At 41.9% G+C, this 24,539-nt stretch overlaps 1 protein-coding gene across 2 annotated transcripts in view; it reads right to left on the reverse strand.

Annotated features, from left to right (window-relative positions):
* DYRK4 (dual specificity tyrosine phosphorylation regulated kinase 4) overlaps nt 1–24,539 on the reverse strand; it is a 28,068-nt gene that overhangs the window by 3,050 nt on the left and 479 nt on the right. For both annotated transcript variants that reach the window (XM_046013248.1, XM_046013249.1), the window contains exons 2-10: nt 24,113–24,251; nt 22,273–22,436; nt 19,244–19,380; nt 18,783–18,923; nt 16,801–16,939; nt 12,941–13,022; nt 10,014–10,186; nt 4,571–4,631; nt 1,003–1,132 (exon numbers count right to left, since the gene is read on the reverse strand). In XM_046013248.1, the coding sequence (XP_045869204.1) occupies nt 1,003–1,132; nt 4,571–4,631; nt 10,014–10,186; nt 12,941–13,022; nt 16,801–16,939; nt 18,783–18,923; nt 19,244–19,380; nt 22,273–22,436; nt 24,113–24,230 (1,145 nt within the window). In that variant the 5' untranslated portion in view covers nt 24,231–24,251. The remainder of the gene's footprint in view (nt 1–1,002; nt 1,133–4,570; nt 4,632–10,013; nt 10,187–12,940; nt 13,023–16,800; nt 16,940–18,782; nt 18,924–19,243; nt 19,381–22,272; nt 22,437–24,112; nt 24,252–24,539) is intronic.

The raw sequence follows: 24,539 nt of genomic DNA on the forward strand, positions 1-24,539 counted from the left end.
AGCCTCAGCAAAAGGCTGGGGCAGGGGGATGGAGGTAATGGATAGGATCCTTCTCTAGCTCCAGTCTTCGGATGAGTAGCATGACTCTCTAGATGGGAAAACTTCCAGCTGTACTTGATGGCCTCTCTGCTGAGTCAGTAGCTTAATTCCCAGAGTGCACAAATATAAGAAGAGTATTTTGCTACAACAACTCCATTCCACTGGAGGAAGGAGAGAATATAAACATATGGTTTCAAAAATGCTCAACAATTATAGGATTGATACAGCTAAAAAGGCACCTTAGGAATACTTCATTATAAAGAGAAAGAAACTGAGGCCCAGAGAGAGACAATGACTGACCAAATATCACGTAGCTAGTCTATTTGCCATTTAGTGGAGACACACTTGCAAAACTTCCTTTAAAAGAAAGACAAGAGCTAGGCATTATTCTAAATGCTTTATGCACTATTTCTTTTTTTCACTATGACTTCATCGAAATACAGAACCTAATTTCTAAGAGTCAAAATTGGCATATAGATTCTAAAAAGCTGTACATAATAAATGCTTTATAAATCATTCCTTCCCTAATCCTTTAATTTAGGCTATAAATCCTAGGGGAAGGAGGGGCGGAAACCATACACTGGGTGTGTATGCAAACAGTTACAACATGCAAGAGGTTTACCTCAGTTCCTGAAGCAGAAGCTATTTAGAACTGGCCTACAACTTTGCTGCCCAGGCAGTCTGAGAACAAGAAGGCAAACTTACCCACACACTAATCCAGGGTAAGTCATTCAGCCTCAGCTTCCACATCTCAAAACAGAGCAAATCCTCTGCCCTGCTAATCACCCAGGAACAGAAGAGAACAGTCTAATGAGGGAAAGTATTCTACAGACTCTCAAGCTCTATGGTCAGTATTTTTTATTTTCCTAACTATGTTCCAGCTCCAGACTTTTCACCAGCAAATGTGGGAAAATACAGTGGTTAAGAGGAAACCCAGAGGCAAAAACACCCTTGCAAACTCACACCAAACACCTTCTGAGAAAGTCCAGGAAGCTGGTGTCGTAGGTTTTCAGCACCACCGTGAGATCCTTGGAATCCGGGTATCTTTTTTTCCCCCTGTTGTTGGTCATATTTTTAGGAAAACCTTTGGAATCTTTAGAGATACAACATTCTGTGTTTAGTTCCATGTGTTAATACACATTAGTCACATCATAGCTGTTCACTCAACCATGCTGCTTCTTGGAATGGTCTTTGCAGCTCTAGGATCTGTCCTACACTAGGCCCCTCCTCCACACACAAACACATGACTTCCATCTCGGTCAGACGGAAAGAGTCATATGTAGATTATGCAATGAATGCAATTAACGTTTACAAACAATTTTCCCCCATTCGATATGTTCTGAGCCTCCTTCCCACCTCCCCAAATCAAATGGCTTAACCTTAACCAGGGTAAAATAATAATTATAATGAATAGTAATAATAATGAAATAAATCTGAAGTGACAAAACCACTCAACTCTGAACAAAAAAAGGTGTTGTGTATTCTTGGATTATCTGTGCCCTTGCTCCTTTCCCACTAACCCAATAAAATAAGAATATGGAAGTATAACAAGAAAGTCATTGTAGGAGAATCATCTGCTTTCAGAACTCATTTATAAGCTACACTTATAATTAATCTCATTACTTTTTTATAGCCACATCAAAATTCTGTCTATAAATTGGAATGATTAAACTTGGTTTGTTGCTTAAGACACAGCTTGAAAATGACTTCCTTCAGATATTTTGACTGATTAAAACTCTCACCAAATGTATTTATCATGCCTGGAAAGAAGTCCTGGAGACAGCTCCGGGGGTTTCCCTAGAATATTCTGTGCAATGCTTTGAAGGTGAGGTCATTCATCTGGACATCATGTTCAGGAAAAGTGACCACTTATGCTCACACCCTGTAAATCTGCGTATGGATGGATGTGAATATACACACAGTTTGTTTACACATTATACTGACTCACAAAAACTCAATGGGGTTCACATGACATATTCTAGAAGGTGCATAATGAAGCCCTTCTATTACTTTTGTAATCAGTGCAACATGTGGGGCCTCAAAAAGAACATCTGCTCACACTGAATTCCTAGAAGAGACCACGAATTTGTATATGTGTGTATAGACAAACATGGATATGTGTATTTACAGACATAAAAATGAGCTGGGGATATTGCATAGGGCATAGGTACTGTGAACTCCTACAAGCCCCTTTTCCTTTTTGACTATGGCACCAGTGCTCCCATTGGATCCTCTGTTGCTCTTTTACAAAAGACTGAATATTCAGGCTCACAGGCATAAATGACAGCTCCTAAAGTAATCACTGTGTAATTGTTTTTCTTGTACAAGTTTTCCTCACCTCTCTGACACTCCCCATATTTAATAAATCTTTCTCTCTCCATCCCCTTCTTGCGACCTGGAGCACCTAAATATCTTACTGCCTTTGAAGTAACATCACTTTGCTGCTAACAGGAAGTGTAAACTACAAGAAACTGGGGGTTGAGGAACTGTTGGCAGCCCAAATCTGGGGAAGGGAGAGTCAAGAGTTGAGGTGAACTAAGTGTTTCTCAAACTTACCATAAGAATCACAAAGATCATTTGTCAAAAACATACAGGCTCTTGCAACCCACCTCAAATCTGCCATATCATAGGTTACACAGGAAGATCATAAAAATTCGCATTTTTGTCGTGTCTCCAACTGATTCTTATAATCAGATAAAGTTTGGGCAATGCTGAAGAAGATGCAGATCCCGATAAAGCCCTTTCTTATGCAGGACTTGAAGTCATGTGGATATTGCTACCAAAACCACACCATTATTCTAAAGCCTCACTGATAATAAAAACCATACTCTATGAACCAGACCCTCTTACCAAGATGCCCTATATCCCTTTACTTTTAGTGTCCTTCACAGTGTATAATCTTACATTTAGTGTTATAGGCTTAAGATGTAGTTCTTCCGGGGCGCCTGGGTGGCTCAGTGGATTAAGCCTCTGCCTTCGGCTCAGGTCAGATCTCAGGGTCCTGGGATCGAGTCCCACCTCTGGCTCTCTGCTCAGCAGAAAGCCTGCACTGGTCAAAGGCAGCCAGGATGCTGACTGTGCCCAAACGGAGGGTCTTCAAAGCTCCAATCATGACTATAAGATGATGTCTCAACGATTTAACCATTGGAATGGCAAGGGACTAACCAATCAGAAATGATGATAGCTTTGGTACTGAAACAGGGTCATGGAGGCCTCTCGGCTTGCCAGGCCTTAAACTTTTAGTTTCGGGATAATGGTGAGTCCAACGGGTCCTGGGAAAGGGGCCAGGGAACCTGTAGCTGTGGCAGGGGCTTTTTCCCAAATGGTGCAGAAGTAGATTACATTTTAATCCCCACATGACTGAACTAATGTATACTGACTGGCCGTCAACATGACTAAAACCTTTTTGTCCAGGAATCCCCCATCACAGTATTTTTAATTCTTTTATTGATGGGGCAAGCTGTGGAAAGAGAGTAAGGGATTTGCCCCATTTTGAAGGCACTCTTGAGTGGAAATAAGAAGTGAGAGGGCTAGGAATGATGGTGATTCCATAACCAATAGAAGCCTATGAACTATCCTGATGAGACTGGCTGGTCAGAAATGTCATTCCAGATGGTACAGAACCCCTATCTGTGGAGTCCCTTTCCCTCATGTCTGGCTTCACTCCACTTGGCTGAACTTCTAGTCACTATGGATTTTTCTACATACTAATCCCTTGGGTTTTTGTGGGTCTTTAAAAGGATTTTAGATACGGGACTGAATTTATCCATTTGGTACATAATGCCCTGGAAGCCCTGCCTCAGTTGGACCTTGTTGATCTACCGGTCCATCTCATACAGCACCAGTCAAATAGAAAGGCAGAGGATCAGAAAATCCAGATCCTGGGAACTATGATGGGGGGGGGGGCAGCATGGGGCCATGGAGGAGGCTTAATTCCAGCAATTAGGTAACTGTCCTATACATAACTGGCAAGTTGCAACATGTGCACAACCAAATTGTTCTAACAGCCTTTATTTACCCATTTTATAGCAAAGTTGTGATGATTCTGGCCTAGAAAAGATTTGGAGTATTAAGAGATTTTCAGCAGGAAAGAGTGATGTTTCAATAATCATAAAATGTAGCAAAGAAATTTCCCACTATTCTTAGAAAGAAGCTTCTGTTCTTTGATTTCGCTGCAGAGTCCATAGTGTGAAGGGGCAAGCTGCTTGCAGAAGTAAGGATAATTTACAGGAAAGGGCATCATTATAGGCTTTGAAGTTTCAATTTCTGCTGATAGATCTTCTGAGTCATTTTTACGCCAAGACCTCCTTCCCAATGTGACTCCCCCATCCCATTTCCATCGTGCTTTCTGGTACCACTTCTCAGCAGCTTTTTACTTTTCTAGCAGAAGTTCCTAATCACAGCTTGCCTTTGGGATGGGCCCAGGGCAAGAGCACTGAATGATGTTTAGGTGTGTGTGGGGGGGGTATCTCCAAGGTCTGTGAGACTTCATCATCACAATTGGAGAAAGAGCATTAGACCTGGGACTTACCAAAGAATGTCTGTCTCCTGGAAGCCGTCTGAATGAAGTGGGTTGGTGGCAGGCCCAGCACCTTCAACAAGTACAATGCAGTGGGTTCACTCTTGTGGAGTCACACATTAGAGCTGGATGGGACTTTGGCCAAATTTTGCTTCTACAGATAAGGATCCGGGGATATTAAGTGATAACCTCAAGCCAGTGAGAAAAAGGCCCAGAGCATAGGTCTTCTGACTCCTAATTTAGGGCTCTTAGAGTATCCTGAGCATCAATATCAGTCATGTTATTCTAAATAAGCATTAAGACCAACTGGAGGTAGCCAACTTTTAATGGCGGCCAGATCTCAGTGTCCGAATAAATAAACCACTGTATGTGCTGACCACCCTTGAATTAAGGAACGACATATCCCAACTCTGGGAAGTGGAAATCACCAGATGAACATCAGTCCACTTTATGAGAAAAGAAACGTGCACCACCTACTTATTCATCTTTACCCACTGCAGCCTATAGGGATACACAGAGACAGAGCACAGATGTCATCCTCAGCCCTGGGTTACCTATCCTTGCAGCTGGGTTCCCCGCCACATCCATGCACAACCCTATCCTTCTCCTCCTCAGTCTCAGTGACACTGAGATCAGGAGGAAGTTGAATCAGTTCTGGGCCAGGAGGACCTCAACCCAGATCCCATACTCCCCCATTCTTCTTGGTATTAGAAACAGGATTGGTTCAGGAATGCTTCATTAAATCATTCATCATCAACCTTAGAAGCCAAGTACTCTGATCATCTCATTTTAGAGCGGTCCAGAAGGGGGAACTGACTTGCCCAAGAGAAAGGGCTCAGACTAGGCTCCATTTTCCTGATTCCCAGGCCAGTGTTCATTCCATCATAAATATCATTTATAAATACTATCACCTAAATTATTTTAATACTTATTAGTTTCAATCATGAAATGAAACTATGTTTAATAATTCTCAAGTGTATATGTGTGTCTCTCTGACCAGCTATTACTTTGAGTCGATCTAGAAAATAGAAATTTGGGATGGATAGACAAACAGATATTAGATAGATAATTAGAGAGACTAATGTATACACACACACACACACACACACACACACGCATATATATATATATATATATACACATTTATATATAGAGAGAGAGAGGGAAATTAGATCTTTGTTCATAGTCAAAATATCTTTGTTCACTGGTATAATCCTAAAATAAGAAGTTTCTAATTTTTAGGGTTATTTTCTCCTGTTTTATCTAATTTAGCTCCATAACATGATGGTTTTAAGAATAATACATAATAAATCATCATACAGTGAGTCTTTTTTTAATATTATATTAGTCACTACACAGTACATCATTAGCTTTTGAGGTAGTGTTCCATGATTCATTGTTTGCTTATAACACACAGTGCTCCATGCAACCCATACCCTCCTTAATACTCATCACGAGGCTCACACATCTTCCCCCCCCCACCCCTCCCTTCTAAAACCCTCAATTTGTATCCCAGAGTCCTTAGTCTCTCACGGTTCATCTCCCACTCTGATTTCCCTCCCTCCATTTTCCCCTTCCTTCCTCCTAGTGTCCTCCATGCTATTCCTTATGTTCCACAAGTAAGTGAAACCATAGGATAACTGCCTTTCTCAGTTTGACTTAGTGAGTCTTGGAAATACTTCTTATTGGAAGATATTCTTTCCAGAAAGCTGGGATAGTGAATGACTACTGACTGAACAATACATAGATTTGGATAGGAGTCATCTCTGGTTTTTAGATATTTCTGAGTACATTTGAAAGACTGGTATAAGTTTCATTTTAAAATGTCACTATTCTAGCAGAAAGAGAAATTAAGAAAAAATTGTGCCAAAGTAATAAAATATCTAAGAATAAACTTAACCAAAGAGATAAAAGATGAAAAAAAAAATGCTTAACATCACTAGCCATCAGGGAAATACAAATCAAAACCACAATGAGATACCACCTTACATCAGTTAGAATGGCAAAAATTAACAAAACAGGAAACAACAAATGTTGGTGAGGATGTGGAGAAAGGGGAACCCTTTTACACTGTTAGTGGAATGCAAGTTAGTTCTGTTTCCACTCTGGAAAACAGTATGAAGTTTCCTCAAGATGTTAAAAATAGAGCTACCCTACGACCCAGCAATTGCACTTTTAGGTATTACCCCAAAGATACAAATGTAGTGAAAAGAAGGGGCACATGCACCCCAATGTCCATAGCAGCAAAGTCCACAATAGCCAAACTACAGAAGCCCAGATGATGAATGGATAAAGAAGATGTGTGTGTGTGTGTGTGTATATATATATATATATATATATATATATCTTACAATGGAATATTACTCAACCATCAGAAAGGATGTATATCTACCATTTGCATCAACATGGATGGAATTGGAGAGGATTATGCAGAGGGAAATAAGTCAAGCAGAGAAAGACAATTATTATGGTTTCACTCATATGTGAAACATTAGCAACAGCCTGGAGGACCATAGGGGAAGGGAGGGAAATCTGAAGGAGGAGAAATTAGAGATGGAGACAAACCATGAGAGACTATGGACCCTGGGAAACAAACTGAGGGTTTCAGAGAGGAGATTCGTGGGGGGATAGGGTAACAGGGTGATGGGTTTAAGGAGGTCACGTGTTGTGATGAGCACTGGGTGTTATATGCAACTAATGGATCATTGGACACTACATCAAAAATTAATGATGTACTATACAGTGCTAACTGAACATTAAAAAAAAGAAAGACCTATACTCTGAAAACTCAAACACTGATGAAAGACATTGAAAACAACACAAACAAATGGAAAAATATTCCATCTTCAAAGATTAGGAGAATAAATACTGTTAAATATATATATATATGTATGTATACATATATATATTTGTGTGTGTATTCCATACTATCCAAAGCAATATATAGATTTAATGCAATCATTATCAAAATACAAACAGCATTTTCACAAAATTAAAACAAATAATCCCAAAATTTTTATGGAACTGCAAAAGACCCCAAATAGGAAAAGCAATCTTGAAAAAGAGGAACAAAACCGGACATCTCACAATCCCAGATTTTAAGATATACTATAAAGGTGTAGTAATCAAAACAGTACAGTGCTAGTGCAAAAATGGTCACGTGGATCAAAGGAACCAAATAGAAAGCCCAGAAATAAACTTATGACTATATGGTCAATTAATCTTTGATAAAAGAGGCAAGAATATGCAATGGAAGAAAAACAGGATTATACCAGTAAACAAAGATATTTGGACTATGAACAAAGATCTAATTTCTCTCTCTTCTCTATCTATCTATATATATACACACACATATACACATATTTATTTATATATTCTGTATGTATAAGTATATATAGTATATATTTATTAGCCTGCTGAATTATCTATCTAATTTGTACCTATTATCTATCTATCTATACATCTATACATCCCAAATTTCTATTTTCTAGATCGACTCAAATGGTGTTAAGAAAACTGGACAGCAACATGCAAAAGAATGAAAATGGACCACTTTCTTACACTATACACAAAAACACTTAAAATGGATTAAACCTAATGTGAGATCTGAACCCATAAAAATCCTAGAAAAGAGCATAAGCAGTAATTTCTCTGACATCAGCCATAGCAACATTTTTCTAGATATGTGTCCTAAGGCAAGGGAAAGAAAAGCAAAATAAACTGCTGGGACTACATCAGAATAAAATACTTCTTGCACAGCAAAGGAAACAATCAACAAAACTGAAAGACAACCTATCAAATAAGAAAAGATATTTGTAAAGGACATATCTAATAAAGTGTTAGTATCCAAAATAGATGAAGAATTTACACAACTCAACATCTAAAAAATAAATAATCCAATTAAGAATGGACAGAAGACATAAATAGATATTGTTCCGAAGAAGGCATACAGATGGTCAACAGATAACATGAAAAGATACTCAATATCACTCATCATCAGGGAAATGCAAATAAAATCCACAATGAGATGTTACCTCACACTTGTCAGAATGGCTAAAATAAAAAACACAAGAAACAACTGTTGGCAAGGATATAGAGAAAAAGGAACACTCCTGCACTGTTGGAGGGAATGCAAACTGGTGCAGCCACTCTGGAAAACAGTATGGAGGTTCCTCAAAAGATTAAAAACATAATTACCATATGATCCAGTAATTCCATTACTGGGTATTTACCCAAAGAATACAAAGGCATAAACACACCCCTATGTTTATTGCAGCATTATTTACAATAGCCAAATTATGGAAACAACCCAAATGTCCATCAATAGATGAATGGATAAAGATGCGGGTGTGTGTGTGTGTGTGTGTGTGTGTGTGTGTGTGTGTGTGCATGTGTGTGTATTTAGAGAAAGAGAGAGGGGTATACATATAAGAAGATGTGGTGCATATATATATTATGGTATATATATGGACGTGCTATACATGCATATATAAAGATGTGGTGTGTATATATAGATGTGGTATATAAATACACAATAGAATGTTACTCAGCTACAAAAAAGAATGGATGGATTTACAGAACATAATGCTGAGTCAGAAAAACACAATATAAACAGAATATATGAACAGAATATAATGCTAAGTCAGTCGGATAAACACAAATACCATACGGCTTCACTTATACTCAGAATTTTAAAAACAAAACAATTGAACAAAGATAAATGAGACCAAAAAAAAAAAAAAAAAACCCAGACTCTTAATTATAAAGAACAGGTGGTTACCAGAAGGGAGGTGAGTGGAGGATGGGTGAACTAGATGAGGGGAATTAAGAATACACTTATCAGGGTGCCTGTGTGGCTCAGTTGGTTAAGCACACAACTCTTGAATTTGGCTCAGGATGTAAGCTCAGGGTCATCAGATGGAGCCCTATATTGGGCTCCATGCTGGGCATGGAGCTTGCTTAAGATTCTCTCTCTCTCCCTCTGCCCCTCCCCATCCCACCCACCCTCGACTCATGCTTGTGAGTACTTTCTCTCTCAAAAAATAAATAAATAAAAATAAAAAGAAGACACTTCTCATGTTGAGCACTGAGTAATCTATAGAATTACTGAATCATTACATCAGACACCTGAAACTAATATATCACTGTATGTTAATTATTCAAGATGCTTGAAATGATTAAACAATAAAAATAAAGAGAAATAAAAACATAAAATGTCACTTTCATAATATGGTGGAAATTTCATCCTCTGCAACTACTTAAATGTATGATAAAAATGCTAGGTGTTAAGGCAAAAGTGTACAGAGGTGCACATAATTCCAAAGATACTTTTAGGGAACATCCAACAACAACAAAAAAGTGCACTGGCCACTGCCCTACAACGACTGTGATGCAGCCCAGTGTTGGGGAGGGCAAGTTGTCTACTATCCTGTGGCACCTCAGCCCTGCCCCTCACCTCCATGATGCAGGCCAGCTGCTCTACTTCATTCTCCCCAGGGAACAGAGGGTATCCGGTGTACAGCTCAGCCATGATGCAGCCCAGGCTCCACATATCAATGGCCATGTTGTAGGGATGGCCCAGGATCACCTCTGGGGATCTATAGAACCGGCTTTGGATGTAGGTGTACACTGGGAAAGAAAGAGAACCAGCATGTAAAATCCTTCTCTCCAAAACACACTTCTCCAGTACACCTTCTCAGGTGAAGGTCGAAGATAACTAAGACTCTCCTCCCCTTTTCACTCTCCAGGCTTTGCAGGGAAATGGAAGTACAGTTGACCAGCACTACTTTTTTTTTTTTTAAGATTTTATTTATTTATTCGACAGACAGAGGGATCACAAGTAGACAGAGAAGCAGGCAGAGAGGGGGAAGCAGGCTCCCTGCTGAGCAGAGTCCAACGTGGGGCTCGATCCCAGGATCATGATCTGAGCCAAAGGCAGAGGCTTTAACCCACTGAGCCACCCAGGAGCCCCTGACCAGAACTTCTGAGTCAAGGTACATGTATAATCTCATCAAATCTTCACAGCGACCTGATTATCATATGGTGTTACTATGCTCACTTTATTGGTCAAGAACTCTAAACGTAGGCATTGTTCTAGGGAAGGACATTAAAGTCAGCCAAACTGTATTAAAAAAAAGAAACAGATTAATATAAAGCTAAATTTTCAAACTATCACGTTAATTTTGGGTAGCTATCTTCTGGAAGTATTGTGATTTGGCAAGGAAAGAGTCATAGTAAAATGGAAAAGGAAACACACAAAATGTGTACTCTCCTAGTGTGTCTTCAATATATTGTGTGCATTGTGCTGTATAACATATAGGAGGAAGAGGCCCCAAAATCTCAGCAGATGAAGCCATACAGAAGACAGTACGGTGGGGAGCCTAGATTTTTCAGAGGTGAGAGAAACAGGACACTATAGTTACTTCTGCAAGCTAACATTCTTTATCTAGATGCTGGCAGGGCAAGGATTCTGTAGCCACTTCTCTGTTGTTTGGATTGGTTACAGTAAAAAACAACAATTTAGTGATTTAAAACAAAGTAAAGATATAACAAAAATGACTTTTACATGCTGCCTATGTACAAAATGCATTTGATGTACCTTGCAATCAAAGGACATATATACCCAGCATAACTTTGAAAAATAGATTTAATGGATACTCCTATAATCTTTAACATGGCTCAGACAGTTAAGCGTCGGCCTTCGGCTCAGGTCATGATCCCAGGGCCTGGGATCCAGTCCCTCATTGGGCTCCCTGCTCAGTGGGGATCCTGCTTCTCCCTCTCCCTCTGCCTGCCACTCTCCCTGCTTGTGCTCTCTCTCTCTCTCTCTGTCAAAGTAAAATCTTAAAAGAGAAATCTTTACCATGTGCCAGGCACTATTCCAAGTGCTTTATAGAAAGCAACTCTCAGTCTTTCAACAATCCTGTGAAGCAGGTGTTATTACTGTCCCCATCTTAAAATGAGAAAACTGAGCCATACAAAGATTCAGGAAATTATCAAGTTCACTCAGTGATAAGTGGCAGAGCTGGAATTTGAACTCAGGCTGTTCAAGTCTAGTATCCATACTCTATACAGCCTCGTGGTTAAAATAAAGATAAAGGGAACTCAAAAGAGACAGAAAGGGGGAAATGGCTATCCGTAAGCAAGGACAGGATCGTTACAAGTCCTGCCAGGGAGCATCCTGGCAGCCAAGGCAAGAGGTTGCAGAGGCTGAGAGGCTTTCGTGGCTGAGAAGAGTTAAGCAGATGGGTACTTTGTGGGAGGCAGACTGTTTTCTAGCTGAAATTTCTTATGGGTTCCATATATAAAAGATAATGTGTGTCTTCAAAAGTAGTACTGCAGAATATGTGGAAACAACCATCTGGTAGTCTTTTCTTTGGCCTCAGGAGGTTTCCTCTGACATGCCCTGCCACCTTGAAGGCGGGTCCCAAGCCCCACTTTGCTATGCTCCTAGCATAGTCTGCCCATACTCGTAATCACTGTACCTGTTACCTTCGTATCTTTGTTTCTTCAACTGAACTGTAAGCAATCAGAGCACAGGACATGTTTGGTTTTTTTGTTCCTGTAACCAGAATGGTAACAGACCTAGAGAGATACTCCATCAGCGTTTATTAAATGGTACATGTTCTTGCCATCAAACTTGATACAAGTCAAAAGAAGAGGCACTTAAATCAAGTTCAGTGATGTTTGTGCAAATGTACCCCAACGCTGTTTTCTGCATTCTATTTTTTTTTAAAGATTTTATTTATTTGGCAGACAGAGTTCACAAGTAGGCAGAGAGAGAGAGAGCGGAGGAGGAGGCAGGCTCCCCGTGGAGCAGAGAGCCCGATGTGGGGCTCGATCCCAGGACCCTGGGATCATGACCTGAGCCGAAGGCAGAGGCTTTAACCCACTGAGCCACCCAGGCGCCCCTTGTTTTCTGCATTCTAGTCTGGGAGAAAATATAGTCTTCAGAGCTTAGGGCCGTGAATCCCAAACCTCAGAATGGCTGTGTGTTCTACAGTGCAGACTGCTGGGGTCTCCCCCAGAAATTTAGATTCAGTACATCTGGGGTGAGGCCCTGAGAGCTGTAAATTTTCAGAGGCCTCTAGTAATTTAGATGCACATCTAGTTAGTTTTGGGAGTCAAGGCTCTGGGGTAATTCCAGATACAGAATTTAAGAGCTGCAAAGGACCCTTGTAGAATTTGAGTCCAATCTTCTCATTTTATAGATGAGGAGACTTAGGTTCAGAGAAGTGAAACACCTTGTTCAAAATCACACCAGCAATTGTTATGGCTGAGCCCAGACTGGAAACCAGGTGACCCCACATCAGAAGTGGTGCTTCAGTAAGTGAAAGAAATCACAATAGGAAAATTCAGACAAAGGGATCAGAATGGGCCTACCTTTCTGGTGTTCGTAACAACTTGATCCAAAGTCAATGACTTTAACAGAGACTTGGCCCTTTTGGTATAACACTATATTCTCCTAGAGAGAAGGAGAAAGACAGATGTCAGGTTTTAATAATGTTGCTCCACACACTCTACTTACCAGAATGCCTGCCATCCTCCAGGACCCAGTTAAAAACGTGACTAGCTCCAAGCTGGCCTCCTCCCACATCTCCAGACACCATGTTCTCCCCGCTCCTCTGACTTCCTATTCGATCTGTGATCTGTACCTCTTATTTTGACCCAGCATTGGCTACCTGGCAGTATTTCTTTTGCACATATTTTGTCTCCTTCCCCATAGAGAATGTGTAACTCCTGAACCCTGTGGGTTTATTTTTATCTCCTTAGCACCTGACTCTATCTCTTGCTTGCACAAGGCCTTAGAAATATCATTGACTAAATCTAATGTTTCCAGTAAGCGTTCCTCCAACATACTGATATGTCAGTAATGGATCAAAAAAAAAAGGCAATAATTCAATTTGAGTTGTGATTCTTTCACTGACTTTCGGGAAAATGTGAAACCAGGGTCCCCAGAGAGCTGTGGTTAAGGAAGCAGAGCTCCTGGGCTTTCCGAGCATGAGGGTGTACTACCTAGGGCTGGAGTTTAAAGTCACAGTCATGTTTTCACAGTTCTCAATATCAGATGAATCGACTGTTATGAGTTATCAGATGAATTAGTCGCTTCCGGAGTCCTTTAACTTTCTAGATATGACCCAGCAGGCCTGTTCTGAAGCCTCTGGCACCACAAATCAAGAAAGTACAAATTTAGTCCATATTCCTTTCCTAAAGAATAGCTATATTAACTGGAAGACTTCAATCAGCAAAAGTCTGTAAAAAGCAGACATTACTGGTGTGTCTCCAGACCAATGCAAAGGTTCCGTCACTGAATGGCACAGGCCTTCCCATCATATTGACAGAATGTAGCTCTAGAGAGGGGATCGATGCATCAAGCCATAGCGGCTCATCAAAACTATCCTTTGAGTCAATCACTCCTTGAATCTTTTTAAAAAAATTTTAAATTCAATTAATTTACATATAGTTATTATTCATTTCCAAAGTAGAGTTCAGTGGTTCATCAGTTGTATATAACACCCAGTGCTCACTATATGAAGTGCCCTCCTTAATGCCCATCACCCAGCTACTGCATTCCCCTACACCCCACTCCTCCAGCAGCCCTCAGTTTCCTATGATTAAGAGTCTGTAATGATTTGTCTCCCTCTCTAATTTTGTCTCGTTTTATTTTTCCCTCCCTTCCCCTATGCTCATCTGTTCTGTCTCTTGAATTCCACATTGAGTGAAATCAGATAATTGTCTTTCTCTGATTGACTTATTTCACTTAGCATAACACCCTCTAGTTTCTTCATCCACGTCACTGCAAATGGGAAGACTTCATTTCTTTGATGCCTGAGTAATATCCACTGTATATATAAACCACATCTTCTTTATCCATTCATCTGTCAATGGACATCTGGACTCTTTTTCCATGTTTGGCTATTGTGGACATTGCTGTTCTAAACACTGGATTGCAGATGTTACTTCACAACACTACATTTGTATCTTTGAATAACCCCCTGATTCTTGATCTACAATCACCAAGCACTCTCCTGGTTGCATGCACACTTTCCTACTAGGTATGTATATTCTAGTTTACTATTTCTCAAAGAAATCCACTATGTCATGTGAATTTCCTTGCTTAGGGTCAGTCTTCTAAGCCCAAAAACCATGGATGTAGTGACCCTTTGAAGCGACAAAGCTGAGGATTAGGAACTTGAATGTGTAGAATAAAACAATGTATCTCCAGTCTTGTGAGACTCCACCAGTAAGCCCTGAGAGAACATCTCTATCTTGTCAATATTGGATTGCAAAAATATCCCTAATTTTCCCAGTGAGTTACAGTGTTTTTTTTAATTGTTTTGGTATGGAGGTTCCTCAAAAAAGTTAACTGTGGAAAGAGCCAAGTTGCCCTTCAACAGACGAACGGATAAAGAAGATGTGGTCCATATATACAATGGAATATTATGCCTCTATCATGAAGGATGAATACCCAACTTTTGTATCAACATGGACAGGACTGGAAGAGATTATGCTGAGTGAAATAAGTCAAGCAGAGAGAGTCAATTATCATATGGTTTCACTTACTTGTGGAGCATAAGGAATAACGTGGAGGACATTGGGAGAAGGAGAGGAAAAGGGAGTTGGGAGAAATCGGAGGGGTAGACAAACCATGAGAGACTGTGGACTCTGAGAAACAAACTGAGGGTTTTGGAGGGAAGGGGGTTGAGGAGTTGGGTGAGCCCAGTGGTGGGTATTAAGGCAGGCATATTGCATTGGAGCACTGGGTGTGGTGCATAAACAATGAATCTTGGAACACTGAAAAAAAATTAAATTAAAAAAAATAGATCTACCCTATAATCCACTAATCACACCACTGGGTATTTACCTTAAAATACAAAACACTAATTCAAAGGGATGTATGCACCCATATGTTTATATCAGCATTATTTACAATAACCAAATTATGGAAGCAGCCCAAGAGTCCATCAACTGATGAATGGATAAAGAGGTGGTGTATATATATATATGTGTATATATATACATACATACATACATACGTGTATATATATATACACAATAGAATATTATTCAACCATAAAAAAGAATGAAATCTTGCCATTTGAAACAACGTGGATGGATCTAGAGAGTATAATGCCAAAGGAAATAAGTCAGATGAAGAAAAATTTCACTCCCATATGATTTCACTCCCATGTGGAATTTAAGAACCAAAGCAAAAAAGCAAAAAAACAAGAGGGAGAGAGAGAGAGACAAACCAAGACGTTTTTTAATAGACTCTTAACCACAGAGGACAAACTGATGGCTATCAGATGGGAGGTGGGTGCAGTGATGGGGGAAATCGATGATGGGGATTAGAGAGTACACTTATCATGATGAGCACCAGTGTGGTATGGAAATGTTGGAGTCACTATATTGCACACCTGAAATTGATATAATGCTGTATAAACTATACAAGAATTAAAATAGAAAACAATCAAAAATTAACTGTTTCAGGGAAAGTGAGAAGAAGGGAGGGAATGAGGAAAACTTAAGGGATATTTACATATCTGTGAGAGCCATGTTGTTTTTGGAACCAGTTCCTGATTGCCTAATTCATACCCTTATCCCTTTCCCCTAGCTACCTCCCTGCACTCCTCAAGTCTGCAGTCATTAACCCTTCTAACAAGCATTTATTTGTTGCCTGCCATTACTATTGCCAGGTACCGTGATAGATCCTGGGAATTAAATGGTGAGAAGACATGGTCCCTGACCTTGGAGGAGCTTGCAGTCAGTGGAAAATAAAGAAAGCATCCCTACATAGCAACCAGAGCAGTAATAGAGCTAAGTATAGAACACCAGCAGGACATGTGGGAAGGGCATGTAATTTGGAGCAAAGGATTTGCCCTAGGACCAACTCAGAGTACAGTAGATAAAGGCAGGGTTTAGTACAGAGGTTCTCCATCTACCTACATAACATGTCTCTGCACACCCTAAGCCCCCTGTAGGAAAGCCCTCAGACCTTCCTGCTCCAATCTGTCTTGATGATAAACCATTGCCCTAATGATGATAAAGCATTGCCCTGATGTCCGCCCCTTAGTCTTCACTACATTGTTCTTGGCTTACACAACATAAAAACATAACAGCTTGGCTCCCGCCCTGGGGCCTTGGCCATGATGGCTTCCCAGTTACCGCTGGAGAAAAGAATAGGGCGAACCATTTCTGAGGGTGGGAACCCACTCCCTTGACAGGACAGAGCTTGTACTCACAGGCTTGAGATCACAGTGAATGATTTTCTCTACGTAAAGCATTTGCAAACACTTCAACACAGAGAGGGTGAAGCGCCGAACTATTGACAGACTGAAGCCTTGAAAGCTATTATTCTTCATCAATTCATATAAGTTGATTCTGGAAAAGGGAGAGAAAGTGAGGGGTGTGTATCAGTGCAGAAGATATACTGCTGAGTTTGAGCCTACAAGCAATCCCCTATCACCTGGTTTCCTTCTGGGAGTAGAGAAGCCTCTGACCAGAGGCAGGGCTTTCCATGTCCAACATACTCAACTTTCCCCGTGATTCTTGGGGGACCTGGTGTGAAGCTCCACTGTGCTGGCCTCTCAGATATACCTTTGTTTCTTATGTGACAAGATCATTTAACAACTTTGTTACACATGTGGGTGTTAAAAGGTTGGGCCAAACTTCTGAAATATTCATAGTTTCTCAGGCCCTTCGAAGAGATCCAAGAATTCCACCACCCAAACAAGTGGCCACTCCTACCCCAAGCTAATACGGCTATCTAAAACATCTAAAGGTTCCTGATGGTAAAGCGGATAAGAAAGTGGGCAGGTGGGGGCTAAGGCAAAATGGAGAAACCGACCCTATCTAAAGTGAGCCTGGATGCTTGGTCCCATCGAACTGTAGCTTTGCAGAAATGAAGGTTACTCTTGCTAGATTATCCTAAATTTTCTGGACAGGCAGAAGCCTGCACTATTGCATAAAAACCCTTTTGTATTATGTGAAATCTGATGACTTAACAAATGTTAGAAACAAATGCGAAGCATTTTAACAAGAAAAACGGTTCTGTGGCTACCAGTTTGTGACTCTGCAACCTGTTAAGATGGGGAGAGGAGGGAGAGAAGGGCACAGCCCAAGACAACTCTGCATCAACTTCTTCCCGGTTTCTCCCGGTCTTCCGTTTCCAAGCCTTCTTGAACTCTGGAAGTATTTAGGAAGCCATTTATTCTTGAGAAGTACAGGGGAGATGTGAAGCTCTGGCCTCATCCTGACTAGCTCTGTGACCTTAGGAAACTCCTAACCTCTCTGGTCTTTGGATTCTCCCTCTGCACTCCTGTCCCTCCTCACTTCCCAAAGCTCTTTTAAATACAATGATATCTGACTGTGACTGTGAGTAATGGTCTAGAAAGGCATCCTGGCTTGTTCATTTTGACAGAAGGAAGATCATTCACCTCTGCATACTGGAAAGTGGACCACATTTTGTAGTCATCAGAGGTGCTGAGGAAAGTATCAATCAATGTTCCTTCTGATTCAGATTTACCTGGTTCCTAGAATTTTACTAATGGCGATGGTGTCATGGGAGCATCAAGCTACCAGCCCAGTGAATCCCATAATACTGAGCCCCTGAGAGTCTACCCTAATTATGCCCCTTTGCTAAATTCTTTCTGGGTTTTTGGTTTTGTTCAAATTATGGAAGATGATCTTCTCAGAGAGATAAGTAATTAAATTAGCATGCCCTTCCAATTAGCCACCCTTCTGGCTCCAATATTCAGACCGCTGATGCTAATCTATTTCGGTCAGATTCTGTTTCCTGACCAAAAATATCTGCTCCTATCCTGATTTGCTCAAAATCAAAGTCCTTTCCCCCCAGGAACACTATCTGCCTGCTCCCTTGGGTTCCAAACTCAGCACCACAGGATTATAAAGCCAGTGAGTGGGGACAATATATTTCTGTTTTAGTCTTGAGGTCAGAGGACTCTTATTGGTTATGTCACCCAGTTTGGCACCCAGAACTGAGGCAGCACATCCTGAGTATGCTGGCAGGCGACAGGCATGACTGAGGGATGGGGTGAGATGGGCAGCTTTGTGTCCAGCTCCATTGGCTCCTTGCCCACCGTGTCCACTCTAGTCATTAAAAGCCCACATCTAGAAAAACCTAGTGTTCCGACCCCGAAGTTTCTCGCCTGTCACCTTAAGCAATTTTTCAAAAGAAAATAAATTAAAAGAAAAAGCAGCTGACCCCAGGAGTTCAAAGGAGATGCAGAGATGATTGCGAAAATAGAAAAAGTCCTTCATGTGCACCACGTTGTGTGTGTTGTCTTTGTCCTTCCTTCTGAGAGCCTCCAGGATCTTCAGCTCCACCAGGGCCTGGTGGTGAAATCTGAGGTGGCAGGGCAGTGGCAGGGAGGATAGGGAATGGGGACAGAATTCACAGTGTCACGTCCTACTGCAGCAGTCAGCCCCTTTCTCCAGCCCCTCCCCATCGCCCCAACAAGAGTCCAAGGGGCATGGGTAGAAAGCACTAAAAGCATCATATTCTTGCCTCCTCTTTGCCCCATTGTGGAATCAGATAATTAGAGAAAGAGGAAAGGACAAGGAAGATCACAGGAAAAGGCAGAGTCAGGAAGGGTTGGTATTGTAAAGGGGCCAGAATCATGCAGACCACCCCTCCCATGGCCTAGGCCGTCTACCAAACCACACCTCTTCTTGTTCCTGATGATTTTCAAGGCCACCAACTCATTGTTTTTGTGATCCAAGCACTTGGCCACCTGTCCAAAGGACCCTTTCCCGATCATCTCCAAAACCTCATAGCGGTAGGCAATGTGGTCATGCAGGACCTGCAGAAGCCAGACCAGGGTAAGGAAGAGAGCCATAGGCTCTGGGGCTTCCCTGATAGTGGCATCCCTGTGTCAGGCCCTGGTTTACCCCGGGGGGACTTTCTGAACTGCACCACGTATTTGTGCAACTCCCATCCTCCTCTCCTTACTGCTGCATTGGTCAGGTGGTTGCCCAGATCCCAGGCTACCAATGTGGGGTCAGGAAGGTCCCACGAGGCTCTATCCATGTCAGGCAGTGCAAAGAACATTGGATGGTCTTTAGAACACTTGGGTTCTAGGGACGCCTGGGTGGCTCAGTCAGTTAAGTGTCTGCCTTGGGCTCTGGTCATGATCTCAAAGTCCCAGGATCGAGTCCCACATCGGGCTCCTTGCTCAATGGGGAAACTGTTTCTCCCTCTGCCTGCCTCTCCTCCTGCTTGTACTCGCTCTTGCATACAAATAAGTAAATAAAATCTTTAAAAATAAAAAACTTAAAAAAAGAAAAACTGGGTTCTAGTCCCAGCCCTGCTATCACCTCTGGTTTTCTGTCTATGTGGGAACCTGTAAAGTTAAGATGACTGAGCAAAGTGGTTCTAAGGTCGCTTTCAGTTTGGATATTTCATAATTCTTGAATGCAGCTGAGCAGCAGGCTCAGTTTGGGGGAAGTTCTATTTCAGACCCCAGATGTGTCTCCTGCAATCAAAGAAGGCTTCCTGTCTGTTCTGCCTCTTCCTGGTCAGATCTGGTTCCCCTCTTGACTTACCCAGATTTAATTCTAATGTGAGAGTTAGCAGTACAGATCTTGAACCTTTCTCAACTAAGAGGAGAAAGATTTTCCAAGAGCCAGAGTCACCCATATCCCTCCATGGGCTGGGAACTAGAGAACAGGCATTTATTCAAAGCAACAGGAAATTTTTAATTAAAAAGACTTTATCTCCCTATCTTCAGACAAGTCATTTCCCACTCTGAACTGAGTGCCCTCATCTGTAACTGAAGGTCCTAGATAAGAACCTCTAAGACCTTCCAGTTCTGAGAATCTCTGATTCCCAGTTTTGCACTCAGGAATTTGGAAGAGGTGAAGGACGTGTCTGTGCACAAGTCCTGTGATTCTGTGCTTCTGGTTCATTCATACAATAGGAGTCAGGATCATGCATATCAACAGGTACGTTACTAATACGTGGACGTGGACTACCCTACTTGCAAAGGTTTGTCATGACAAGGTACAGGGAAAAGGCAATGGGCAAGTTCTGCACATGCTGGCATAAAGGTATTTTGCACAGGTCACCAATTTGGCTGTATCATAATTATTCATCTGCATGTCAACTTTGATATTGATTGTTATTACTTGAGGCCAGGAACCAGGTTGTACTCATTTCTATAGTGCCTTTTATATTTCCAGAGTCTGGCACATGCTCACGCATATGATAGGTACTCAAACAGGTATTCAGCTAACAATGGCTGACAGAATAGAAATGAGAATGCAGTTGTGCTGCCTGTTTGGGAATTTGGCATGCATTGGAATGCAATGGAGATGGAGATTTTGATTACGCAGTGAGCATGCATTATCCCCGTGCTTGCCTCCACCAGTAACAGAGCTCCCTAATATTTCAGACTGAGGAACTGAACTGCAGTGAAGTAATATGAAGGTACTGCTGACATTGCTGGGGAATTTTCCAGAAACTCTATGCCCAGGTAGGGTCGGGGTGGAGGAGCCAAGAGTGTCCAGATGAACAGGAACTAAGGTTTGTATTGGAGATTCTTAACCAAGGATCCCTTGACAACCCACTCCTCTTTGAAACTTGATGTGTGTTCAGGATGCCTTTTCTAGAATGAGGACTTACTTTGCACATATATCAGACTCCCAAAGGGATCCTTGGCCTAAAAATGTTGAGAACCAGGGCACTCAATGGAGGATCTGTGCCAGAAATTCTAAAGCCTTCCTTCTCAGAGTGTGACCTAAGGACCAGCAGTGTGGGCATTGCCTGGAAACTTCTGAAAAAGGCAAAATCTCAGGCTCCACCCCACACCTGCTGGATAAAAATCCAGATTTTTTAACAAGATCTCCAGGGGAATTGTGTGCATAGTAAAGCTTGAGACACATGGCTCTAAATACTCCTAAGAAATATGTCTCTTCTCTGAAGCCATCGAAGGCCAATCTTATCTTCTTTAAATGTAACCACATTGTGAGGAAATGTCCAGAGGAAGAAATTCCCAGCAGCCTAGTAACCTGGTGGACTAAGTATCATGTATCTGGACATTTTCAGAAGTGGAAATTGCTTTCTGAGGCAAGAGAGACACTTTCCACTGCCCAGATTTTGCCTTCAGGCTGATAAGAGGCACTGTCCTGGTTAACCTGAGAGATGCAATCAGAAGAGGAGAAGGAGAGATCCCCTTCCCAGGATCCATCTCTGGGAAATTGAAAGGAGTTAAGGACTGGGTGCCAGGGACTACAGTGACAAGAACTTTTTTTGATTGTGGAGAAATGGCATTTAAAATGAAATAGAAAGAGGTCCATGTGTGGGATTGTATGAAGGAGACAAAAAAGAGGATGTTGTGGAGACTGCATTTTTCCCCTGGAGTCTGGCTCTTCCAATGGGTACAGGGTTATGCAGAAAAAGAACCTGTGAGAATTTGCTCAGGATGCAAGCCTGTTCCCCAAATATTCTTGGAGAAGAATCAGTTCTCTGTCAGCAGAGTAGTTTGTATATTAATTGCATGTTTTCCCACTTTTAAACATGACATTTCTTTGGTTTAGCACCTACTGGAATCCTTCAGGATGCCTAGTTTGAGATGTATCATCACCAAATGTTATTTCAAAAAAAAAGAAAAACCCACACTTTTTTTCCTTTCCAGACTACTTCTTGTCCCTGAGCCCCAGGCCCCTGGAGTTACCGCTACATATTTCCCCATCACCTTTATATAGGAGCCGTGTTCATCATCAAAACTCGTTTTGCTGAACTTCTCAGGAGTCACGTGGAGCTTCTCTGCTTCAAGCCCCAGGAACCACAGCTCCGTGTAGCCCAGGATTTCACTTTGCTCATATGAAGATAGCTCGTTCTTAAAAAACTTTAGCGCCTCTGTGTGAAAGACACTATAGTTGTCAGTTGAGGCAACATGGGGATTTGCCTAGGGTCCTGATGATGGCACGCCTTCCAGCTCATGAGCCAGTCACTCCTGCCCTCAACTAGGTGGCTTACTAAGGACCACATGCCTTGAATCTCACAGGTAGAAATGTAAAGGATAAATGTTAAGGTGTTGTACTGATTTCAACAAATCGGGAGGGAAACATAAAGGAAAGGAAAGAGAGAATTTAGCCCCCAAAGCTATGAGTTGCCGCAGCATGGGTACAGATTTCAGGAGGTAAAGCTGGTGTCAACAGTAGTAGAGAACTACTGGCAGCAGTTTCCAAGTTGATATGGTTTGGGGCTACATAAACAGTTTTTCCCAAGAGGGTTTGCAAACTATAATGTCTTCAAGGGCCAGGCAGGTTACTAAAGTGCAACTTCAAAGGACCAAGAGGTATTAGCCACTCAAATCTGCAGCTCAGACTGCAAGGAAGAAACTTGTGTTGGCTCTTCTCCACCCTCTTCTGGCCCGCCCTCATTCGGTGGCTGGTGTTTGGTTTGGCGGCAGGTGGGGTGGGGTTCAAACTTTAAGGAGTTAAATTGGAGAGTGCCAGAGAGAGAGGTCTGAGGATTGGGGGTGGGAGGGGAAGGCACCATGTTATTTGACAAACTGCTGAAGAGTTGGAGAAGGAATTGCCAGGAGGAAGAAAGACATGAGAGACAAGACGTGTGTGAAGGGCAGTCATGTGAAAGCTGCGTAAGGCATATTCTTAGCCCAGAAGACAAAACCAAGACCCAAGACAGCAAGGAAGCAGATATGAGCTCTGTAAAGGCAAAACTAGCTCAAGCGGTGTCCTTGTGGGTTGTTCCTAAGATTGTTTAAGAAGAGGAAGGACAACAATTTAAAGGCTGCGGGTAAAGAGCTCCAAGCGTCAGATAGTGTTGGCAAAGTGGGTGTTGGTTTTCTTCCTTTGAATTCTAATAGGGGATGCATCTCTGAACCTTGTGAGGAGTTGGAGTCCTGGCCAAAAACTATGAGTGCTCTTTCAGGACCAACCATAGGTAATTACAAAGTCTTCCTGGTAGGGTTCATGGGGAGCTGCCCTCCCCACACCAGCATTGGTGCAGAGCCAGTGCATGAAATCTCTGAGAGGTTGCAGTCAAGGGCTCAGGTTCCCCTAAACAGCCATGCACTTATGCACATCTACATTTCTAACCCAGGAGCCCCTATTCAGATTCCTTCTTCAGGTACTTCTGCCAAGACCTCCTTATCAAGAGGAGGAAGTGAGACATCAAGACACTTGCCCTACTCTGACTCAGGACTCAGTACATTTCCACTCCGAGCCCTTCCCCTCACCTCTCCCTCCCGGCCCTGCATAAAATGACAGGAGGCTTGTTCAGCTCCCTAGGCTGTGAACTCTGACTGAGCTCATATATCTGACCTGGAGTGATGCCAGTCCACAGGGAAAACGGAACACTGAGGAGTCGGTGTTTTCCCCTGTTTATTCTCTTCCTTATATTATCATGGTAAGTGACAAGAAGTTTACTGTTACATTCATTTTGGCTTGTTGTCTTAGTTGACTTCTCCAACACCTCGAAGCTTAGCCTTCTCTGGTTCAGCTCAGCTCAGGACAACTTGACCATCTAGAATCAGTCCCCTATACCCTGCTACTTCCCAAAAGACATACCTGCCGCTGTCAGAGGCACCTTGTGCTTTCTTGGTGGTTTCTCCTCTGGCTTGGGATCTTCGGTTTTAATGCTTGAATGAAAAGGCATTTCTGAAGCCTTGAGCTCAGAGGCTGGCATCTGATTGTGACTTTGATTCTCCTGTCCAGACAAAGAGACTTGAAATAAAGGACTGATTAGACTTTTGGGTGTCACAAACCATTGATCAGTCCAAGAACACCCACGTCCAGCCAGATTCTTCTCCTAGCTTTCCAGGGAGAAAATGATAATCATCAGACATTAGGTTTTCTCAGTCTTCCTCTCAAAGGAAGTATCTGTCTGGCACACATTATTTTGTGTGAGGCCATTCACAATACCTTATGCAGTTGACAGCCCCAGTGACATCTTACTCCAGGAAAAAATAGGAATCTTTTTTTTACCACTGCTCTT

Source organism: Meles meles, chromosome 7 (genome assembly GCF_922984935.1).
Source record: "Meles meles chromosome 7, mMelMel3.1 paternal haplotype, whole genome shotgun sequence".
Lineage (NCBI taxonomy): Eukaryota > Metazoa > Chordata > Mammalia > Carnivora > Mustelidae > Meles > Meles meles.